We start from the raw sequence: 24477 nt of genomic DNA on the forward strand, positions 1-24477 counted from the left end.
TTTTTTTCTTTAAAAACAATAATTCAATTAAAGATTATAAGTATGCTGTAAAGAAGTTTAATGAAGAGTGGATTATTGAAAAGTGAATTATTGAAAAGTGGATTATTTAATTTTTTATGTAAGATAGTATCATGAAAAATATATTATAAAAAAATAAGCCAGATCATTTATTATTATTTTTTTATTTTTTTAAAATGTTTATAAAAATATATGAACCAAATCTTATTGATGAAAAAGTTGGAGGATGGAATCGAAAAACAAATGTAATTTTATAAATTATTTTAAATAAAAAAATAGTAATAAAAAGAACGGGGACCAAATTTGGCATGAAAAAGTTGGAGGAGGAAGAAATTGTAAAAAAAAATTATTTTATAATTTATCTCAAATAAAATAAATAATAGTAAAAAGAACAAGAATTAAATTTAAAAAAAAAACCAAATTTAAAAGATGCTTTGAAAATTTGAAAGGTCAAACGAAAAATCAAGGAGAAAAAAGAAAAGCAAAAGGTTGTTTTCAGTTTCACGTGCATGCCACCTAAACGTGGCTACACGTGTGACACATTAGCGCATCGATTGCATCTGCTAATCATTTTTATATTTTTAAATTATAATTTATATTTATCAAAATATTATTGCCCCTCAATCAACTTAGTTAGTATTGAAAAAAGAAAAAAGTAATATGAAAACATAAAAAAACCCTTGAATCCAGTTTAATAAATTTTAATTTTAAAAATAATTTTTTCATTTCACTTTATTTTGTTTTGTTAAAGATTTAGGCAGTATTTTTCCGGAGTTGAGAGAAGGAAAATACTTTTCTTTGGAATGACTTAAATTGTTTTTTGGACTCGAAATCACTTTTTATTAATCAAATTTTAAAAAGTTAAATAAACATGAAAAAATTTAAAAAGTAGTTTTTGAAAAGGTATTTTGCTCCAAACAAAACATGCCCCGAGTATTATTAATTTTTTTTTAAAAAAAATTATTTTTTAAAGTTTTGTTGGATCGAGATTGACAATCATTGTACAAAAATTGAAAGTGAGGTTTTATCGGGGAACATTGCCAATACAAACTAAAAAAGGCACTAGGAATTTTGACATCTCCATTTGTGAAAATTATTGTTCGTGTTTAATCTTATATGCCTAACTTATGCTGATTTCCAGATTAGAGGATAATTTCGAGAGATAAAAGAAAATAAAAAACCAATACAAATATATAAATAACAAAGAAAACGATAAATCAATTACAGAGAGAAGATTTGTGTTTAATTTTCTAATCACAAAAAAGGAGAGAACAAGTCGCTGAGAGGGAGAAAAGAAAATTGAAACTATGCATTTTCACGTAATTCGATTAAGTTTAATAAATTCAATTAATTTAATAATATATAAACAAACAATTCTACTTTAATAATATAAAAATCAAGTAAATTCAACTAATCTTTTACACTTGAGTTAATCTTCTTATATCGCAACTCGTAAAATCTAAAACTCAATTTAATCAAGAAACTTAATTTCTAATCAATTTAATATTAAAATATAAAAAAAAATCAATCTAAAAAACTTATCAAAGCAAAAAATAACAATAAAAAAAGAATGATCAAACAGAATAGGAAAAAAAATGGAGGATGAAATTGCACAAAAAAATCAATTTTAGAAATTATTTTAAGTAAAAAAATAATAATCAAAGAAATGAAGACTAAATCAAAGAGATAAAAAAAATAAAAATTGGAGGATGAAATTGAATATAATTTTCAATTTGATGTAATTTTTTCAAATAAAAAATTACAATTTAAAAACAGAGACTAAATATAAAGGAAAAAAAAATTAAGAGCTAATCTATAAATTTAAAGGGGCTTGACATGGATTTTAAATAGAAGAGAAAAGAAGAAGGAGAGAAAAAGATGTTGGTGCCAAACCGGAAATCTGCTAACCACACACATCATCTAGAGAGAGAGAGAAAACATTGAGACAGATCAAATGACATGAAGAAACAATGATTTTGACAATTAGAGTCAATCGCACAAGTCGTTCGAAGTTAACAGGATAACTGATGCATGGATGCATGCATTATCAACTTTTTTATTAATTTTTTTTATCAAAATATTACATTTCCCTTGGAACAAATAATTATTATGAAAAAAACTATTGTGAAATTACATAAAAGTTCCTGTAATCAAGCTTTGAAAATTTTGATTTTAGAGCAATAAAATAATTACATTATGCTTAAAAAAGTGAAATATCAAAAAGCTGAGCTAAGTGTTTTTTACTTTTAAAGACAATCAAGTTATTTAATTGGGCAAAAAATTGCAAAACAAACTAAAAAGCCCCTAAACAATTCTAAAATGATAAGTATTTTACCCTGAAAACTAGTTCTTTATGATTGTTTTTTGTTAAGGACAAAACCATGGATCCATTGATACAATCCACCGTGATTCACGGCATCTTTACTGGGTTTTTTCCACATCCTTCAGGTTTTTGTAAAGATTATTTTTGTACTATTTTAAGGTTGCGAGTATAGTTTCTTTAACGACAGAGGCAAACCATGGAATCTTACTTTCATAATTTCATCGTCACTGATGTTTTGGTCTTCTGGATAAGCAACCCAGTAAAATATTTTCAAACGTTTTTCTTAATATAATTTCATTTTTGACATTAAATTTAAAAAGTTTTTGTGGTGCTAAGCTGCTAACGAATTTGGGCAAGGAGGTGCTCAGTGGCATTGAAGTGTAAAGATCATTTGATGACAACCAAACAGTGATCACAAATGAACCAGCTAATAATGCTAAACGAGGGTGACGAGTTTTGAGGATTGGAAGCAATGAAACTTCTTTCCAGCTTAGCTTCCAAGTGACAGATGAAGAGATTTGTGTTAGCTTAGAAGCAAAAGCATAATCCATCACAATCAATGGAGAATCTATGATAAGTCAAGGTCCCACTGTCACAGCTAAGAGCATAATCAAATACAAATGATGCTATCAGTTGGAGACAATGACAATTGACCATGAGTTTGTACAGGTTTGGAGAGGCTTTCACATCTGCAAGTTAGGGCAATTGCTTGTGCAAAATTGTGAACAGATAGCATTATGTTCTTGACGAGAATTTCAAGCTTTTGACCAATCTCAGCCCCTGATGATGCAGAATGAGCTTGTCAACATGCCAAGAATCATATATTTGAATATGGAGACCTGTGGGGATAAAATATAACCACATCCAGTAAATTCATTTTTTTCCCTCTAAGAAGCAAACGTGATAGCAGATTCAGAACCCAGAATCAGCAAGAAAATGCATCTTCTGACTTCTGTCCAGCGCCTGAGGTTACTCAAGATGCTGTCAAACCTTGATAGCATCTTATCTAGACCTTGTTCTTGTACAATATTCAAAGAATACTTGTTAGGAGAAAGTAATCTTCTTACTAATTTACATCCGTCGGTAAATATCACCGTAAATTATTGACAAAAAAAGATCAAATTCTGCTGGTTTTAGTCAGATTTCTGGTAGTGATGCCATACTCTCAACTTATCTATAAACTAATGATTAAAAACAGTTGAGACTGACTCCATGGCACAACTTATACATGCATCCCACATATAAAAGACTTAAACGAGTAAAAAAACACATTTTTCTCTCCTACAACAGTCGATCCAACTGATTCTCAAACTCCAGTAGAACAAAAGATTAAAAACATGTTTGAGATTGTGATAAAGATTGTTTTTCAAAATATTTTTTGTTTGGAAATATATCAAACTAATGTTTTTTTTTTTTTTTTAATTTCATTTTTGATATAGCACATCAAAACATTTCAAATATACACAAAAAAATTATTTTCAATCTAAAAAATGTAAAAATTTTCAAAAGAACGATTCAACCACAAATATTGCCTAACATTTGCTTCACTGTGTCAATTTGAAATAAGAAAGTTCAGCAGACAGCAAACTAACCTGAAAGTATGGTCCAAGCTTTTGTTTCCTGCAGAGAATATGAAAATACTCCTTCAAATAATGAATACATAAAGTACATTCAGAAAACCTTTTTTCAAATTCTCCAGAAGCAAAGTGTGTACGCAACCCCAAAGGCTATATGTTGCTCTGATGAGGTTCCCGAGGCAACTTTCACTAACGCCAAGTGAATTAAAAAAATTCACTTCGTTCTTCAAATGGCAGTTCTGTAAGCTCTGATTCATCCTGCAATAACAAGAATCCTCAGATTACCTGCTTCATGCAACATCTGAAAATCGACAGTTTAAAGGTCACAACAGGTATGTTGATCTGAAAAAGACAGCACAACACATGTATTGAGGTTAAATTTTCTAAAAGGAATCGCCACACCTGTGCAGAAATTGTCGCCAGTCCAGATTGTAATTCAGATGCAAGATTCATCACTTCTTTGACATAAGGATTAATTTCAGAATCAGCTAGGTCAGATTCTGCAACATTTTCCACATATATGACCGGTTTCATAAGTAAGCAAGCAAAGATGATTCACTGCATCCTTTTCAAAATCTGTTAATGTAACAGATCGTGCTGGTTTTCCATCCATGAGGGCATCCCGAATCCTTTCCATGGCAGACTTTGCAGCGTCTTCCTAAAATAAGAAAATTGCATTACTTTGTATATTGAAACAGCCATACTTTATCCATCTATCAAAATTGAAAGCTGATAGGCTGCTTGCATAGGCATTGAAAGCAACAGGACGTTATTTGACCTGGAGTTTAGATTGTGAATCCTTTGCCTCCCCTTTCTTAAACTTCTCTAATCTTTTCTCGATCTGCATTTCTTGTAAAATGCATGAATTAGTTCTTTCAGCTTACTTGACAATGATTAACAGATGTAACTGTAACAAACAAAGGTTATCTTCACAAGGAAATTTCAAGTAAATGCAATTGAAAGACAGAGGACACTGCTGAAGAACCAGAGTACAAGATCCCATTTGAGCACCCTATTCGCTTTATTTTTGCACCAAGTAATGTGTTAGACCTTAAATACTATCACTAAAGTAAATCAAGATTTAGGCAAGGATTTAGAAAATCCTCAAACTATGTAGGACAGCAATAAAATGAAGTCCTTGTATAAACTTCCAAAAAACCAAACACTCATACCAAAAAAAAAAAAAAAAAAAAAAAAACAGTAATCGGTATAGAAATGTATGGCTATATTTGAGGAAGCTACAGGCATAAAATTTGGTCAAAGGAAAATGAAGAAACATTGAGATTTTAATTGCACAGCATCTTCCCGGTACTGCTGAACACTGCCATGATAGATGTGTATTTTGAGTTTTAGATATGGCAAATTGATAATGATATCCCTCACTGCTGAGTATTAACATGCTGGAGAAGCAAATTTCCTAGCTCTATTCAGCATATATACCTGTTCCAAATCTGAGAAAACATGCTCTAAGGTGATTACATCAAAATCCCATTTAGGATCGACTTTGCCATTTACACGAACAATGTCATTGTCTTCAAAACAGAGAACAACCTGGAGCAATAGTGAACAGGCCTTCAATACACAGATGAAGAACATAAAAACTATCTGTACTTATTGTCTAGCAATAGCCTTCAGGATTTTGTGAGAAAGTAGCCTTCGATTGACATTCGAACTAATAAACATGGTTTTGTAAGCTAAACAAGTCATTCAAACTAATCTTAGCTTCGAACCTAAAATGGTTTGGGATTCGAAAGGCAGGTTAATTTTACCTCCAGGGCAACTTCTCATGTCCCAAATGCCTCCATAGGGCTCTTGAGATCATCGCTGCTCAAGAGGCCAAAAGGTATCGTGAAAAATATTTAAATTTAAAGGTCTCCGCAAGGGACAAAGGTTGTCTTGACTTGCCAGTGGACAACTGACGTAGCTCAGCTGCTCACAGAGGCAGCAGGACATCAAATGGTCGTAGCATAGGTCGTAGTTCAATTTTTTTTTTTTTTTTTTATTTACATGGGTGTCCGGATCAGCTTGCGCGCACCACGATTAATTCCACGGTTCACTGAACATCCTGCAAACTCAATGAACATATAAGATATCGTGGGGATGACAGACATACATACTAAAACTTGAATTCAGGATGCATTGACAAGAAAACCCTTATCATCACTGTGCTACAAGCCTGGTGTTGATTGGAGTATTGTCCTTAAATGGAGGGGGGAAGTCCATTTCCCGAGCTTCTTTCTGCTCCTTCCACACTAACTTTTTCGCCTAAAATTTTATGGCGGCAACGTAGAGTGGAAGTAGCAGCGAAAAGCTTGCGTGGAGCATTCATTTGGTAGGCAAAGTCAGGGAGGACAATTAACTTGTTGGAAGACTGTCTTGCAGCACCTTTTTACTTTAGGTGTTTTTGTGACAATTTTTTTTTTTTTTAAGAAAAGGAGATGGAAAGAAAGTGATAAAAAAAAAAAAAAAAAACATAAGTTAAGGTTATTAGAAAGAAATAAAAAGGGGGTGTTTTTGAAAAATCATTTTTAAAATTAAAATAACTATTTCAAAAATACTTTTTTTTTTTAATCTGAAAGATTCTACCCGGTGGATTATCTCTCACTAGCTTTTCTTGGCTATTCGGTGAAAGAGTAAGATCGTCCGGTGTGTGAATGAAGAACTTCTCCATGATAATGTCAGTAGCTCGATACAAACCAACCAATAACCCACCATATTTCAGCCACCACTCATCTGACCTCCACTGCACAACCATCTTCTCTACCATAAACTCAACAAAACCCATAAATCAAACCCTACCCATCTCCCCCCTCACTCGCATGCCGATCTCCCTTTTCCCTTACATAACCATACGCTAACCCATATCACAACCCACCATCGCCTAACTTACCATCACCATTGCCCTCGCCTCTCACAACATGAAACCACTAAACCAGCCTCTATCTAAAACCAATATAGAATTGGCCTAAAATCCCAGCCACGCACAACACCATCAATGCACGAAAACAATAACACGACCCATTATATTCTCTCTAGCTGAAAAAGTGAATTCATACATTGATTTTTACTATAGTGGTTTAATTGGCTGTGTTTTTCTGCCAAAATTCAGGGATTTTGATATCAATATCATTGTAGAATTATGTTTTCACCCTGTGAATTCATTACATTTATGAATGAGATTGATGGCATACTTGCTTGTCAGCGGTGGAAAGGGATTGTGGTTGAAGATGGAGGATGAACGGATCAAATGCACTCTTGTGAAGGCAAGCTAAGGTTTTGGTGAGGTCAACAGGGACGGGGAGAGAAGTTTCGGTGCTGGTAATGAATTTGAAGGTGTAGGTGGCGGTGAAGCAGTGGTCCTTGAAGGAGTTTATTAGGGAGGTAAAGGAACACGTGGTAACCTCTGATATGGTAGGTGGTGTTAATGATCAATGGAATAATTTGAATGTCTTAGGCTCAGTTTGTTTGGAGAAAAATAAATTTTTTTTGGAAAATAAATTTTAAAAAAATATTTTTTGATGTTTGATAGTTTTATGGAAAATAAACTGGAAAATACTTTTCAGTGTTTGGTTGTATTATAAAAAATAAATTAGAAAATAATTTATTAATTAATTAATTTTTTTTCAAATTTATCTAATATATATAAAATATTTAATCACTTGCAATAAAAAAAAAAAATCTAAAATGTAAAATGATGAATTTTTTTTTATTATATCCTATATTCATACATAGCTTATTTTATAAAATATAACTATATATATCATATTATATTATAGAGAAATAAATTTGTGAAATATTTTTTATGTAAAACTATTAATATATTTTTTTCAATTTTAAAAGCTTAAAATAAGTTTTTATTTCCAGTTATGATGCCTGTTATCGCAGTAGACCATGCACTGTAATCCTCAATGCCACGTGTTGTAGTCCTATAGTAGAGTCCACCTATCAGGTTCCTTTGCTAGAATGAAATGGGACCCAGCTAATAATAAGTCTCTCAAATTTTTGACTTGGGATTGGGCCCACCTCTGACCACCATTGTCTTTATGAAAGGAAAAAAAAGGAAAGTGTTTTCATTTCTTTAACAGAAAAAAAAACAATTTTTTTGGCAACGTTATAATTTTTTCATTACTGGAATTCATTTTTCTTTGACTATTTTTCCTTGTTGTCGCCAAACATAGAAAAAGCAGGAAAGTGAATTCCAGAAATTCACTATCCTGCAATCAAGCACGGCCTTAATGTCAAAGTAAATTAAAATAATAAAATAAAGTATTTTTTGAGTTATTTTGAAAAATAATATCGTTATTTTAAAAAAGAAATTAAATGTGACACAGACTTCCAGGTAAAAAATAATCTTTTAAAAATATGATTGTAACTATATTTTTTTTTACATTTTTTGATGTGTGTGATTTTAAAAATAATTTTTAAAAAATAAAAAAAATATTATATTAATATATTTTAATATAAAAATACTTTAAAAAAATAATTGTTGCTATACTTTCAAATATCCCATAAATCAATAAAGAGAAAATGTCATAATCAAGACATCAAATAAAAATACAAATCAGTCCCGTGTTGCGGTGCCACTAGTAAGCCATTATAACTGATAATGATATCACTCCATCAATTTGTAATAATAATAAAAAAAAAATAGAAGGTTAAAACATTGTGGCCATCGATATATTTTACTATTTATTATGACAATATAATTATTATTATTTTCTCTTTCAGGGGAAAAAAAAAAAAACAAAGGTTTTAGTGTTGAGGGTATCTTCATCTTTTTGAAAGATTCATTGGTTATTACCCTAATAATTAAGAATAAATTGTTTTTTTTTTTTTTTTTTAAACATGCTATATTGATTTAATTATTTTTAAAATCAAAATCTTTAAAACTAGCATTTAAAGACTTTTTTAGTCCTCATTTTTTTAAACACGGTAAAATAACTCAATTACTTTTAAAAACAAAATTTTCAAAACTTGAATTGGTGAACCTTTTCATCTTTTCATTATATATTTTTTTTGTTTGTTATTATAATGCCAAGTATGGAAAATTTGACTTTATAATAAATTTAAAATATTATTTAAATGAAAAAGTTGATGGTGCTTGTAATACAAGCATTAGTGTGTGGGAGGTGTCTATAATATTTTGGTAGCACCTTCTAAAGGTCAAAAATTACCTTTTACAATGTCATTGGAATTGTCATTGCATCTTCTTCTTGGTGGGCCAATGCATGACGACGATGACATGATGATTTATCGTAAACAGGGCTTTTATTTGTACTTTCTTTTCTCTCTCATCCATTCAAAATTCATGTTGCCCATTCAAATTTTTTAATTTATATTTTAATTTTAATTCTTATTATTTTGATTTCTACTTTTTGTTCTTGATCTCTTTGTAACTTTTTATTTATTTTAAATTGCATCATTCAATTCTAATTTATAATATTATGTTTTCCAATTTGGTTTTTATTTTTTTTATTGTTTTTTTCTTTTGTTAAATTAATTTTTCTTTTCAGTTTTATCCTTCAAATTTTTTTATAGTTGTCATCTAATTTGTTTTTTATTTTAATTTCGATCCTCATTCTTTAAATTGTTATTTTTTTTTTGTTATGGATCCTTATATAATTGATTTTTTTTTTAATTTTACCTTTTAAAATTTGATTGGTTAGGGATTGAGTTTTGTGATTTTTCAGGTTATGATGCTTCTGGTTTAATGATCTAGGTTACGGGTTTGAAAAATTAATACAAGTTGATATATATATTTGTTTACTTCTTTTCAAATTCAATTTAATCATCCGACATTGTTTTTTTTTAATGGGCTTTGTGGGTTTTTTTCTTTTCTTTTCTAGAGAGTTATCATTATCTCATGACTTAAGTCATAAGTTTAGCAGATTAATTCGGGTTAACTCACCTTTTATTAATCTAGTTGTAGGGTTGTCATGTTAATGTGGTTTACTCATATTTTTTTTTGTCTTTTTCTTTATCCAACTTATCATTCTATATTTATTTAATTGATTAAGAATTGAGCTACATAATATATATATATATATATATATATATATATATATATAATTTTTTTTTGTCTATTTACTGTTATTTTTTTTTTTACTGTCTAATTAAAATTAGTTTATTTGACCTAATTATGTTTATAACCCAAGTTATTTTTTTTTTTCTTTTTAATAGGTGTTTGCAATATCTAAATATTATTTTCTTACAAAAAATAATAATTTAGCCTTGTAATGTAGGGCAATCTCACATGTAATATTTAAATAAAATTGAATAAGTTTACTTGAATAATGGCTAACGTGTGTTGTCCTTGTAGACTAACAGGGTGTTATTGTCAAGGTCTGTAATTAATATTGGTGGACAAAATTATACAATAATTAATAATTGGTTAGTAAAAGGATTTTTGTTTTTGTGGTTGAAATCATGTTTTGTGATTTTTATTTTTTTAATTAAAATTATTATATTTTTGTGGTTTTTAATTTTTTTAATGTGATAACATCAATAATATTTTTTTTTTAAAATAAAAAATATTATTTTATGTATTTTTAAATAAAAAAAACTTTAAAAACAACTACTACATCACTTCTAAACACAAATAAATACTTAATTTTCAAGGAAACGTTTCATTAAATTCCATAATCCTAAATCTACAAGAAACATTAGAATTCACGACTAATAATTTAAAAATTAAATATTACTATAATTGTCACATGCCGAACATCCTATTGAACCTTCATATCAACATATCTATTCTTGAAAATTAAATCTCTAATGGAAGAAACCCTCTTAAAATCAGATCAAGAAAAATCTCTGCCTACCTTTCCCTGGAGCACAAACCGTCCTAATTTTTTAATTAAAGAAATCACTAATCCAAAACAATCAACAACATAAACCTATCTCCATCACAAAGCTCATGACACTCACATCTAAATAAATAAATAAATTTGTATTTAATCACATCATATTTTGAGCTCCACCATCATCTATACTAATTATTTGGAAACATGTTACAAACAGTGTTTTTTAAAATTAATTTTTTTTGTATATTTTGAATCGTTTTGATGCACTAATTTTAAAAATAATTTTTTTAAAATAAAAATATATTATTTTAATATATTTTAATATAAAAATACTTTAAAAAGCAATCACAACTACACTTTCAAGTATAGAAAATATAACAACAAAACTTCTATTTCATAAATGAAAAACACATAAAATATGAGTAGATGCCCCTTTACCTTTCTCTTTACACCAAAAAGCAAAACCACCACACCTAAAAATACACCAAACAAAACCAAAACCACAAAATCAATAAAAAAATATATTTTAACTCTAATTTTTTTTTTTCTAAATAAATCATTAAGCTATTTGCAAATCATTCAATAACTCAAAGATCATTCCAAAAAATATTTTATCACCCAAAACCATCCAATTTTAGAAAGAAAAAAAACCCAAAGACACTAAATTGTTGTGAAAAAAAGACAACAATATTATATTTTTAAAAAAAAACAAAGAGAGAAAGAAATGGATTATTCTTTTTTGACAAATACTCACCGTCCTCTCTCTGTATGGTCTATTTATATTTCTACTCTCTATCATCCATCAATGAAATTATAATAATAACTATTATTGTGGGGTTTAAATAGTATTATTAATAATAAAAAATATATTTTTTAAATATTTCTAATCGATTCGTTATCTCTTTCTCTCTAGGGCTCCTCTCTTCCTTCCTTTATAACCCAAAAAGAAAAAGGAAAAAAAAACGAAAGAAACTTTATAGCTTAATTAATCAGCATGAATTATTGTTGTCGTCTAAGCTGCACCCAATTCTCACTGTACAGAAACGGATCCTTCTCTCAAGAAAAACCCTTTAAGGGTTTTTAGCTTTCAGTGCCTTTGTTTTGTTAGATTTAGATTTTTTTTTTTGGATTAAGAGTTTTGCAGTTTTTTTTTTTTTATTTTTGTGGGGTTTAAAGATTTAAATAGAAATAAACCCAAAAGAAAGAAAGTGTAGATGATGATGGACGGGGGTGGCGTCGAGCAAACTCCCAAGATTGGAGATAACTCTACAGGTTTGTTTTCTTGATTAATTTTTCGAATAGTTGGAGATCTGTTTTGTTGCTGTTTGTGTTCGTTTCTCGATAAAATGAAGGAAAACATCATGGGATGCTGTGTAAATGGTTTGTTTAAGTTGTTTGGTTTTGTGGGTCAACGTTAAAAAATTATGGGCTAACTTTGAATTTTAGCATGATTTGTGTTTATAGGATCTGCTTTGTTTTGAGCTTAGTGGAACTTGATGGGTTTATTTGAAGTTAAACTGAACAGTTGTATATTAGCTTTAAATAGTTAAGTTTGTCCTTGGATTTTGCAAATTTTGTTGTTGCTTTTGTTGTTAATGGCTGATAAGGGAATGCTTTTTTTGTGATTTATTAGTTAAGATTAGCTTCAAGGCTGAGCTTAATGTAAATTATTAATGCGTTCTTGCTCAAACACTTGCCATCCATTTGTTTGATGCATTTTTGGTTTTGTAATGTGAGTTTAGCTTCTCTAAACATGGAGCGTGCACCATTTTATTGGAATTGACCTGGTTTTCTTACTTGGATTCTTTTTGTGGGCAGAAGGCACTGTATTTGATGCATCTCAATATGCATTCTTTGGTAAAGATCTTGTTGAGGAAGTTGAGTTAGGCGGATTGGAGGATGATGAGGAGGAGTTGCCTGCAGTTGATTTAGAAGAGGAGGAGTTTTTCTTTGATAAACAAGAGGTTCCACTCTCTCTTCGTTTTGATATTTTCTCTACTTTTTATTTGATTATTTGATTTACATTGAAATGGAACCATTTTGGTTCCTAGGAATGTTTACATATTTTATCAGAAGAATTAGGGAAGTGTTCCATTTTGTTGTGGGTTCTTAATATAAGAATGAGGATCATCTGTGGTGTATGAGTGTCACTCTGTACTCTGGCAGCGTCAAATTACCAATGAAGTTTAGACAAGGGGTTGAAATTAGGATTATAAAATCATGTTGTGTGGAATTTTGAAATAGGTCCCTAAACTAATGAATTAACACCCAACGCTTCCATTGACTTTTTGTTATGTCATCATTCAAAAAGTGAGGCCTGTCAGTTGTTTTTGTTGCACTTCATGCCAGCTATATTTGTTGAAATTGTGGACTAAAGAACTCCCAACTACTGATCGGATGTTATATTAGAAGTTTTTGTAGTTGTGGGATGTAATTCCAATTGGATAATTATTGAGGGGCCACAGTTACAATCTTTCCTATTTTCTTGGTGGCCTTTTCATTCTGAGGAGGTGGGGTTCAAGATTGGGTCCTAAACTCTAGAATAATGTGTGAATCCCTAGTCAATTTATAAAAGCTAGCAGTTGATCTCTGTTTCAAAAGTGGTAGCTACTTTGATGGTGCCTCTAATTCTTCCTTTCTTATTTGCAGGGTGAGGTTTTAAGATCCCTATCTGATGTTGATGATCTTGCAAGTACATTTTCAATGGTCAGTCTACTACTCATTTATGCTATTGTGTATGCTATGAAGGTTGTCAAAAATAAAATCTCGTTGATAAACTTGCATTACTTGGATGTCTTTAATTTATCATTCTTTTTCATGTTTCTAAGTGTAAGTTTGTGTTTAGTTAGAGTCCTTTGACATTAGGGATAGATACAAAAGGGACAAAGATAGAGACATGAAAGCAAATCTGTCTCTGACATATTTTTGGAGTGAATGCCCTTTAAATCCCCTTTATCCTAATTGTCTCCATTTTGTCTCTTCTGTGTTGAGATAGTAACTAAATACTATTTAAAAGTATCTAATAGGCAAGAAGACAACCATCTTATTCATGTGTTAAGTGCTTCTGACAGTTGAAGAAAACAAATAGTTGGATATTTAGGCAGAATTTTCATTGGATTTGAGTTTGCAACTATGTAGTTAATATGTTTTTAGATCACCTTTTATTTTGGCAAGTTTCAACTTGCTTTATGCATGCGATTCCTTTTTACTCAATTCTCCTGCACAGCAATTGGCCAATTAGTCACATGTTTAAGGACCAACCTTTGGGTGAAAGTTCTTCACATGAGGGATTAGTATTTATATTAGCACCAGACAACATTGGTCTATACATAGCTTCTTGAATGCTGTTACCTGCCAATAGCCCTGCCCCCATATCTAGAGAGGAAAAATGGAGAGCAAAGAAGGAAAAAACCCTTCTACTTATGAACAAGTGTTTTCATTGATGTCTTTTCTGAAACAAAGTTGAAACGTGCAGGTTTATGTGAAATTTGAAAGTCAGTGTATGCTTTGATACTTCGACAAGTGTGGAGAACCTTTTGTTTTCTAGAGGATGGTTTGAATTTAAATAAGGAAAACAATAGTGATGTTGATTTTCAGTGTTGGGCCTCTACTCTGTTTGGTAAAGGAATGGAGTGTTATTGGGGCATATTGTAAATTTAATTCTTATCAATTTGAAAAGTGAGGGGAAAGGTAAATTAACCAATATTTTGTTTACTTTGGGTCTTATTGGCAGTAGTAGGTATATTTGCTGTTTCATATCTTTGTATCAATGTGAGAATATTTCAAAATATTAGATTATGACGGGTTTGCTTAATTTTGTATGCTTGATTACTCATTTATTTCAGTTGAACAAGGTTGTGAGTGGACCAAGCACTGGGATAATTGGTGATAGGGGCTCTAGAGAAAGTAAGTATTTGATTGCATAATTTTATTTATTAATGTGAAATATAAGATTGTAACTTAATCAATCCATAAATTATAGTTTTTTTCCCAGCTATTTTTAGTATTCTGTTAAAACATTCTTTTTCATTCCTGTGTTTTGTCACTTTGTCATGCTATGGTTTTTGCTGAAGTCCAGCGATTTACTTTTTTGTGTTTAAGATTGCATGTGGATGAGGCTGTTCTACTGCACTATTGTCCTAGCATATGTTATATGATGTGTGCAGTATGGAGCTCTTTTGTTATGGTCAAAATAATAACATCAAATGTAAACATTGGAGTAGAAAGTTATTGGTAATTTCTTGTTCAAGATGTATACTTTTTGCAAAATGAAAAGCAAACATGTACCCATGTCACTTGTTATTTTATAGAAATGTAACCGATATTGCTTTAGTTTACATGAATGTTTCAAGAAGATTTTTTATATGTTCCTTCAGCCTTATCAATTGCATTTCAATGGAATGGGATAAGCTATGTAATTGCAGTGCAAAGTTATACCAACAAGGTTGTAGATTTACCATCATGAGAATAAAGGGAAGTGATCTGGCTAGTTAAAATTCTGGACTTGGCTGAACTGAATCTATATGCTTGACATTTGTTCTGCATCATGATATATCGAAATTCTTTATGATGATTTCCTTGTATCCCATTTATTTAATCAGTGTTCAAAAATTTAGTAAAATGTTAATCCTTAAATTGTTTTAAAAAAGAATTTTCCAAGTTTGGATTTGTGTAAAAAATATAAATGAAACCTGTGTATAAAACCTTCCAGGTTCATCTGCTGCTGAATGGGCACAGGGAGAGGAATTTCCTAACTGGTTTGATCAGCAGCTACTTGATCCAGATGGCGTTCAGGATGGCAAAAGATGGTCTTCACAGCCATATTACTCTACTGCTCACCTTGCAGAATCAAAGCCTCTGCACAGAACCTCTTCATACCCTGAGCAGCAGCAGCACCAACAACCACACCACCAGCACTACTCTAGTGAACCTATTCTTGTGCCAAAATCTTCCTACACTTCATATCCTATCCAAGGTGGACAATCTCCACAGGCTTCACCAAACCACAGTCATCTAAATATTCCATATCTTTCTGGTGGCCACCAGATGGCGTTATCTTCACCAAATCTCCCTCCCTTCTCTAATTCTCAGCCTCTGCTAAGCGGCTTACATCATGGATCACCCCATTATGGTGGGAATTTGCCTCAATTTAGTTCTGGTCTTTCTGCTAATAGCCGGCCACCAAGCCAATGGGTCAACCATACAGGCTTATATCCCGGAGATCATCCCAATCGCATGAACAATATGTTGCAACAACAATTATCTCATCAAAATGGGCTAATGCCTCCACAGTTGATGCCACAACTGCAGTCACAACAGCATAGGCTGCACCCCTCAATTCAGCCATCATTGGGCCATCTATCAGGGATGCAGTCTCAAGTATTTAATCCCCATATCCCTCCATCCCTGCCTATGATGAACAACTTCGACACAATGCTTGCTCTTGCTGATAGGGATCAACGACCAAAAGCTGCTCAGAAAGTTAGAGCAATTATGCGATATCCTCAGCAAGGCTTTGATGCCAATGGTCAGAAGATTGATATTGGCTGGCCACAGTTCAGATCCAAGCATATGACCACTGATGAAATTGAAACTATTCTCAGAATGCAGCTGGCTGCAACACACAGTAATGACCCATACGTGGATGATTATTACCACCAGGCATGCCTTTCAAAAAAAACAGCTGGGGCAAAGCTCAAACATCATTTCTGTCCAACTCACTTGAGGGATCTTCCTCCCCGAGCACGTGCTAATAGTGAGCCACATGCTTTTCTCCAGGTAGATGCTCTTGGGAGAATTCCTTTCTCTTCAATTCGTAGGCCTCGCCCACTTCTAGAAGTTGAACCTCCAAATTCATCTGTTGGTGGCAATGCTGAGCAGAATTCTGTTGAGAAGCCCCTAGAACAGGAGCCAATGCTTGCAGCAAGAGTCACAATTGAAGATGGTCTCTGCCTTCTTCTTGATGTAGATGATATTGATCGTTTTTTAGAATTCAATCAATTCCATGATGGTGGAGCTCAGTTGATGAGACACAGGAGGCAGGTCTTGTTGGAAGGGCTGGCAGCATCTATGCAATTGGTCGACCCGCTTGGCAAGAATGGGAATACAGTTGGACTTGCTCCCAAGGATGATTTTGTGTTCTTGCGATTAGTATCTCTTCCCAAGGGACGGAAGCTTCTTGCAAGGTACCTTCAGCTTCTTTTTACAGGCAGCGATCTCATGCGGATTGTTTGTATGGCCATTTTTCGTCATTTAAGGTTTTTGTTTGGAGGTCTCCCATCTGATCTCAGAGCTGCAGAAACCACAAATAACCTTTCAAGAGTTGTATCTTTATGTGTACGTCGCATGGATCTTGGTTCACTTAGTGCTTGTCTCGCTGCAGTGGTTTGCTCCTCAGAGCAGCCCCCACTTCGCCCCCTTGGAAGCTCAGCTGGAAATGGGGCTTCCCTCATTTTGATGTCTGTTTTGGAGAGAGCAACTGAACTATCAAATGATCCTCATGATGCTACCAACTATAATGTGACAGACCAGGCACTTTGGAAGGCCTCATTCGATGAGTTTTTTGGCCTCCTTATCAAGCATTGCGTGAATAAATATGATAGCATCATGCATACTCTATCAGATTCAGATCCAGCCGAAGCTATTAAGAGGGAACTACCTATGGAGCTCTTACGTGCAAGTGTTCCCCATACTAATGACTACCAGAAAAAGCTATTGTATGATCTTTCTCAACGTTCCTTGGTTGGTCAGGATGGTGGTAATGGTGGCCACATCAATTCTCAAGCAGTGCTGAGTTAATATGAAGCTGCATGAAAGTCTAATACCAGTTCACTGAGAAACATAGTTCTGGTAATGTGAATATGGCAGGAATTCTGTTGGAGCAGCAATATCACTGGGGATTTGCTTTTAATTTGATGTCCACATTGTGACTAATTCAGAATACACGAACTAAATGAAGCAGCAGGCTTCGGGAGCAACCTGTCATAAGAGTCGGCTTAGTTTTTTAGTTTCATTTTTTTTTGTCATTTCAAATCAATTCCGTCCTACTGCCTCGACAAAACCTGTATAAGGCCTCTCCTCTGTTGTGATAGAATTCTGTTGGTTTTTGTCACTTTCCCCATCCTCACAGTTCCTTTTGTCTCGAGGGCCTATTTTGATGCTCTGTTGTGAAATTCCTGATATTGAGATGTAGTGGGGTAGTTTGTACAGGGTCTGCAAAAAGGTTTCCCACTTTCCTCTACTATTTGTTATCAAGGAGGTGGGGTGGATATGATTTTCATGTTCTAGTACGGGCACTGTGACATCCTAGTGTAGTAGACGGCAATAAAGCCAGGCAGGTGCTGGTGGCTGTGTCGTCGAACACGGCAGCTATGGAGTTTGAATTCTTCGAGTAATTACCAAGTTGAGCCTGTTACATTGCCTGCCAGTTTTTCTCATAACAATCATTTATATTGCATTAATGATATACTGCATGCGTTTCTCCTGTTGTTATATGATTCTTCCATCGAGCCATGTTTAATCTGTGGAGAGATATCGTCGTGGTTTTTTTTAGAGTGCTTGCTGGTGTATGTTTATGGACAATCAGAACTGACAAATGCTTGCATTCAAACTTTCCTCCTGTATTTGATGGTTTTAAAAGGGATTGTTTTTTTTTAAACTTAGAAAATGGTATTCTTTTTAAAGTAATTTTTATAGAAAATAAATTTTTGAAAAGTAAATTATTTTTTGATATTTGAAAGTGTTATGAAAAATAAGTTGGAAAATACTTTTTAGTTTTTGGCTATATCATGAAAAATAAGTTAAAAATAACTTATTAATGATTTATTTTTTTTCAAGTGTATTAAAAGAATGAGGATTAAATCTAATAAATAATAAAATTAAAAAAAAATAATTTTATAATTTATTTTAAATAAAATAAATATATTTAAAAAATGAGGAACAAATTTGATAGATAAAAAATTTCAATCGATAATAAGATAAGAAAAAAAACAAATAATAATCAAAAGAATAAAGATGAAAGTTAATATAAAAATCAAATTCTATTGGAATTTTTTTTTTTAAAAAAAATCAAAACAAAATATATAACAATAAAAATAATGATGATCAAATTTGATATAATCAACATATAACAAGATATTTTTGAATTTTTTTACAATTTTTAGAAAATGTTATCCATAAAAAACAAAAAGAAAATACTTTTTCTGTAAATCAAAATAATTTTTTTTTTAACTAAAAAATATTTTTCATTGAGCTAACTTTTCTAATAATAAACAAACACATGAAAATTTTAAAAAATAATTTATAAAAAATTACTTGCTTTAAAAGATAAACATGATGAATCTTTTGATCTTTCTATTTGCTGCCATTTTTCATTTCTATGGTTTTGGAAAAGAAAAATGTATTGGATTGTTGAGTTTTTGATGCAGTGGAAACACAATAAAAATAGTAGTAAGCTTAGAAAGAAGAATGACCACTCAAACTAGGGTTAAACCTTGATAAAGTAGAAAACATTATAATCTTAAAATAAAAGTGAAGGATAGCTAAAAGTATGAAAATAGGGTTTGCACCACGTTCTATGTTTTTGCCTTTGTCTCTGTTAGTTAACTCATGTAACGACTTGATACGTCTATACGAGACTGGTTCAACAGATTGGTATAAGCCTTACAGGTGAACGCATTATTGCTCCCCCGCCTGAAAAGGAAAAGGGTTATGATTTGGACTTATGTGCACTTAGATTTAGGGTTTTTAGATGTCATCAAGATTTTGGAACAGGAAATCTTGGTAATGATGTTCTTGAAGCTGAGGAGAGCACACTTACAGTAAGTCTTGATATGGCGATGATTTCGCAAAGTGATCAAATTGAAGACATTCCTTCCACATCCTGCCTGCAGAAAGCTAAAATGCGGCTGCAGACTTCCTGATTGCTTGGTGACTTTCAATGCTTTTTGGATCACATAGCTACCAAATTCGTCTTTAGAAGCATGCAGTGGTTTGTTGGTTTTACTAAGAAAATCCTCAATTACCAACTCTTCTATTCTGTATCCAAGCATTTTTGGGCGATATGACTGCCTCCTTTCTGCAATGAGATGGTTGCGTAATAGCCTCAAAGCAGATGACATATTTCTTTTGTTTAGTGATATGACCTTCTGAACCACATAGTTCCCTTCCGGAGCCTGTGAAAGGAACACTGCAATTATCGACAGATATCCAGGAGTCGATATCTTTGCAGACCTTGGATGGTGTTAACGAACCTGATTAAGGCTATGGATCCTTCATGGTCTATTGCTAAATCAAGACTACATGCAATGGCTGCTTCATTTAATAACCTGTTATCTTCAGCACCCAGCTGGTTAAAGTACTCTGACACAACATATGAGCCTATCTGATTGGTTATGATAAGATAAAATGCAGCTCACAGAATGTTTGTCACTAAAGAAACCAAAGTTGATCTCCTGAGTACTCGAATGACCTTCTTTATCGAGTTTAAACCATGTGTGTGGACTGTTAATGCAACAAAATCGTATGAGTCCTTGGTCATCTCACATCTCACAATGTAAGTTGATCATGCATGAGTTCGAAAACAATGGGGAGTCATCTTGATGACGAAGCCAGCACTTTCTTATATATCTCAGACGTAATGTCTGGGTTCCTCGACCTCAATCAACCATGAAGTTGTTTATTTAGGTTGAGGAACCAAGAAAAATCCTTAAATTGTTGAGCTCTTCTTGATTCCGCACCATACTGAAATCAGTGCCTCCTAAGTTTGAACCTACTCTACTTGTTCCCTCGTAAAGGACAGAACCACTCAGAGAACTGAGATTCAGAACAAAACTTCATGCGCCGGGTTGCAGTATTGAACCTTGAAAATCCCCTCCATTTCCCAAACTGTTTGATCCTAGATAGTTTGAGGAAACAGTGGGAATGGAACTAAAGTTGAACTCGTGAACTCGGCCGATATTGTTGGAGCCCATTCATCCTGGTATCTTGAATGCTCGGCAAAGAACCACCAATGTCAGCCAAAACATAGTTTTTTGTGCCACGTATCCCTTTTTTCAACGCAAAGCATAAGATTTTCGACAGGAGAGCCTGAAGCAGCAGCAGACATTGAGTTTGAGCTTTCAGGACCGTTACGGAAGAACCTGAAGATTTCTCCATTGAAAAAAATATGCAGAAAAGAGAGCAGGAATACAAGAATTGCAATACAAAGAAACACAAATCTGAGTAAACAACAATTCTCGTGGTTTCATAGAGGGAATTGTAGAGGAGAGAGCATTAGTCCTTGTTGGTTTAGGATTCCTTGTTTGTAAAGAAGAGTAGGTCTTTGTGTGTATGTGTGTTAAATTAACTTTTTTATTTCTTGTGGGACAACGTTTCCTAATCTGGAAAGGAGAAGGTGTTAATTTTCAGGGTTGGGTTTCTGTTAAACTAGCTAGTAAAAGCTATAACAGAAATCAAATCCTTGACGAACATTTATACGCATTAATGCTATGCTTCATGTGTTTCTTTTATTGTTTCAATTATGATTATTCTTCCACTTGGATTATGAACTTGCAACCACTTCTACTTGGGACTTCCTTGTTTTTGTATGTTTTCAAATTAATTAGTTCCGACGACGGCTTGATTTGTCTACGTGAGACTGGTTCGGCAGCTTTGCATGAGTTCAATTGACGATCTGACCTCTATACAAAAAAATACTTGCTTTTGATTTTGACAGCAAGCGATTAAGATTATATCATTGCCTCCTTTTCATGGTGATATGGGCAAGTAGATATTGGTGTTTTAGAGACTCAAATTGTTTCTGCTGTTATAGAGATTGATCATACTAATTCTATAAAAGCATAATCTTGAACAGAAATTCTTGTTACAAAGAATCTATTTCTTCTTCTGCAACATCTATGGCTTGTCAAAGTTGTGAAGTTCTCAGAAAGGAAATTCTATTATTGTGCAACGAAAAACTCTGTATAATCCTGAAGGAGAAATGATATCTATGCAAGGCTAAAACCTGAAGGAACATGATCTATCATGTTTGTTTCATGCAAAATTTCTAGGACATGTTCTTCTTATCAAGATTATCAAAAAAGAAAAATGTTTCTCATCAGATCGATTTGTTACTTCCTGTAAGCAGTGATGCTTCGTTTTTCTCTTGTAAGTATTGGACTTTTGGAACTATATAGCTTGATCTTATGCAAGGTATAGTCTCCTAAATCATCCTTAATGATCATTAACTTCCAATTTCATAGTTGAAGATCATCATCCAACAGCTAGGGAGTGCGCGCAGATAAGAACGAGCAGATAGCAATGGCTGACTTTCCCACTTGATGCAATTACATTGAAACCTATTGTATCTCTTATCATATTCATATATTGCAAGGCTTACTCTAGCCATTAACAACAAAAAGACAACAACTACTTGTGTTAATATTTTCATTTAAAGTGCTAAACAACATTGTATTACGAATCCAACGTACGTATGACAAGGACTAACAAAATTGCTTACAAAACTGGACAGAAGGGGGGGGGGTTTACAGCCTAAATTCTCTGAAGGCAAAAATTATTTCGTCAAACACTAAAAGACACTAACTCTTACATACGAAGTAGCAAAGTTAAGACACAATGAGAACAAGACAGAATCAACACCAACCTACACTTTCTTAACTGACTTTCTTCCGGTGATGAAATTGAAGACATTCCTTCCGTATCCTGACAGCAGAATGCTAAGATGTGGTTGCAGGCGCAACAAAAGTTGCTGGTAGAGTGGATTGCCTGATTTCTTGGTGACTTTCAATGCTTTTTGGATCACATAGTTACCAAATTCGTCTTTAGCAACTTGCAATAGTGTGGTGGTGTTGCTCAGAAAATCCTCAATTACCCAACTCTTCCATTCTGTATCCAAGCATTTCTCGGCGATATGACTGCCTCCTTTCTGAAGTGAGATGGTTCCATAATACCCTCTGAGATGATAGCATATTTTTTGGGTGAATAAAGGGTTATTGAGTGATATGACCTTCTGAACCACGTAGTTCCCTTTCGGGTCCTGCGAGAGGAAGGCTGCATATGTGGACAGGATATCAAGGAGCCGATATCTTTGCAGACCTTGGATGGTGTTGATGACCCTGATTAAGGCTAGGGATCCTTCATGGTCTATTGCTAAATCAAGACAACATTCAATGGCTGCTTCATATAATAACATATTATCTTCAGCACTCAGTTGGTTAAAGCACTCTGATACAGCATATGAACCTATCCGATTGGTCATGATTGTAAAAAACGCAGCACGCAGATTGTTCGTCACTAAGGTAACCAAAGGCGATCTCCGGAGTAGTCTGATGACCTTCCTTATCGAGTTCGCACCATGTGTGTCGAGAGTTAATGAAACAAAATCGTCCAAGTTCTTGGTTATCTCATATGTAATCGATTTCAACTGTTGATAGTTCAATGCATCAATTAGTTCACCAAAGACATGCCATCCATGTTGATCAAGCATCAGCTCCAAAACAACAGCGATTCCTCTTGATGACAAGGCCAAAACTTTATTATATATCTCACCTGTAATCTGCGGGTTCCTCAACCTCAATAGACATTGAATTGTTCTTGAACCATGTTGGTCTGAACAATAGGTGACAACGCTATCTCCTTGAAGCAAACCAAGAAAAATCCTTACTTTCTTGAGCTCTTCTTGATTCTGCACCATACTATTATCAACGCCTCCCAGGCCCGAACCAGCCCTACCTGTCCCCTCGTCAAGGGCAGAACCACTCAGAAAATAGTAATTCGGAACAAGACTTCTTGCCCGAGGTTGCAATCTTGAACCCTGAAAACTCCCTCCATTGCTCAAACTGTTAGATCCCCAGACAGATTCTGAAAACAGCGGTGGTGGGAGCAGCATTGAATTCTCAAACCCGGTCTGATACTGTGAGAACCCATTAATCCTGGTTTCTCGAATTCTTGGTAAAGAACCACCGTTATCATGCAAAAGATAGTTTCTTGTAGACAAACCGTGATGGTTATTTGTACCAGCGCTCCCTTCTTTCAACGAAAGATTCTCAACACAAAACAACAGGTTTTCAACAGGACAACTTGCCGCAGCAGAAGAAGACATTGCGTCTGAACTTTCAGGAGCAATGTTATCAGAAAAACCAGAAGATTTCTCCATGGAAAACAAAACAAGAAAAATACAGAAAAGAGAGGAATATTCAAGAAAGGGAAGAGTGAATAAAGAACAAGTCTCTCCTGGTTTGTGTTTTTATAGGGGGAATTGTAGAGAAGAGTGCATTAGTCCTTGTTGGTTTTGGATTACTTGTTTGTAAAGAAGAGTATTTCTTCCTGTCTTTGTGTTCTGAGGGAAAGGTCTTGCTTCTTGTGGATTAATTTTCGGAGTTATAGGAGAAATTGAATCCTACTGCAGTACTGCATTACGGACAGAATAATAAATAAATAAAAAACAGAAGAAATTATTTTTTTTTTATTTTTTTTCATTAATTAAAGGAGAAAAGGATTAACAAAAAAAGTGGGTTAAAAAGGTTAATTATGAATACAAAATATGTAAGACGGGGTTTAAAGAGGTTTTTAATGCTTAAGATATCCTTGTGTTTTGATTGAATTCAAACTTGAGATCATAATATTGAAAGAAAATCCTTTATTTATTAGAGTAAATGCATATAAAAAAAAAATTGCGGTGATTTTGAATTGATTTAAGGATTGAAAAGAAAAGGAAAAAGGAAAAAATAATAATTTATCAGCATAAGCATAATTCCAC

At 33.0% G+C, this 24477-nt stretch overlaps 1 protein-coding gene across 3 annotated transcripts; it reads left to right on the forward strand.

The window, feature by feature from the left end:
• Positions 1-11591: 11591 nt before the first annotated feature.
• LOC118040712 (protein PAT1 homolog) lies at positions 11592-18212 on the forward strand. Of its 3 annotated transcripts, none has more exons than XM_035047718.2 (5): positions 11592-11993; positions 12540-12685; positions 13371-13427; positions 14576-14627; positions 15433-18212. In XM_035047718.2, exons 1-5 carry the CDS (start codon positions 11936-11938, stop codon positions 17517-17519), a joined length of 2400 nt encoding a protein of 799 aa, XP_034903609.1. In that variant the 5' UTR covers positions 11592-11935; the 3' UTR covers positions 17520-18212. The 3 variants fall into 3 exon arrangements, with proteins under 3 accessions (XP_034903609.1, XP_034903608.1, XP_034903607.1); XM_035047717.2 differs by having other exon boundaries at positions 11593-11993; positions 12543-12685; positions 14567-14627; XM_035047716.2 differs by having other exon boundaries at positions 11594-11993; positions 14567-14627.
• The last annotated feature ends 6265 nt before the right edge of the window (positions 18213-24477 follow it).

Source organism: Populus alba, chromosome 11 (assembly GCF_005239225.2).
Source record: "Populus alba chromosome 11, ASM523922v2, whole genome shotgun sequence".
Taxonomy (NCBI): Eukaryota; Viridiplantae; Streptophyta; class Magnoliopsida; order Malpighiales; family Salicaceae; genus Populus; species Populus alba.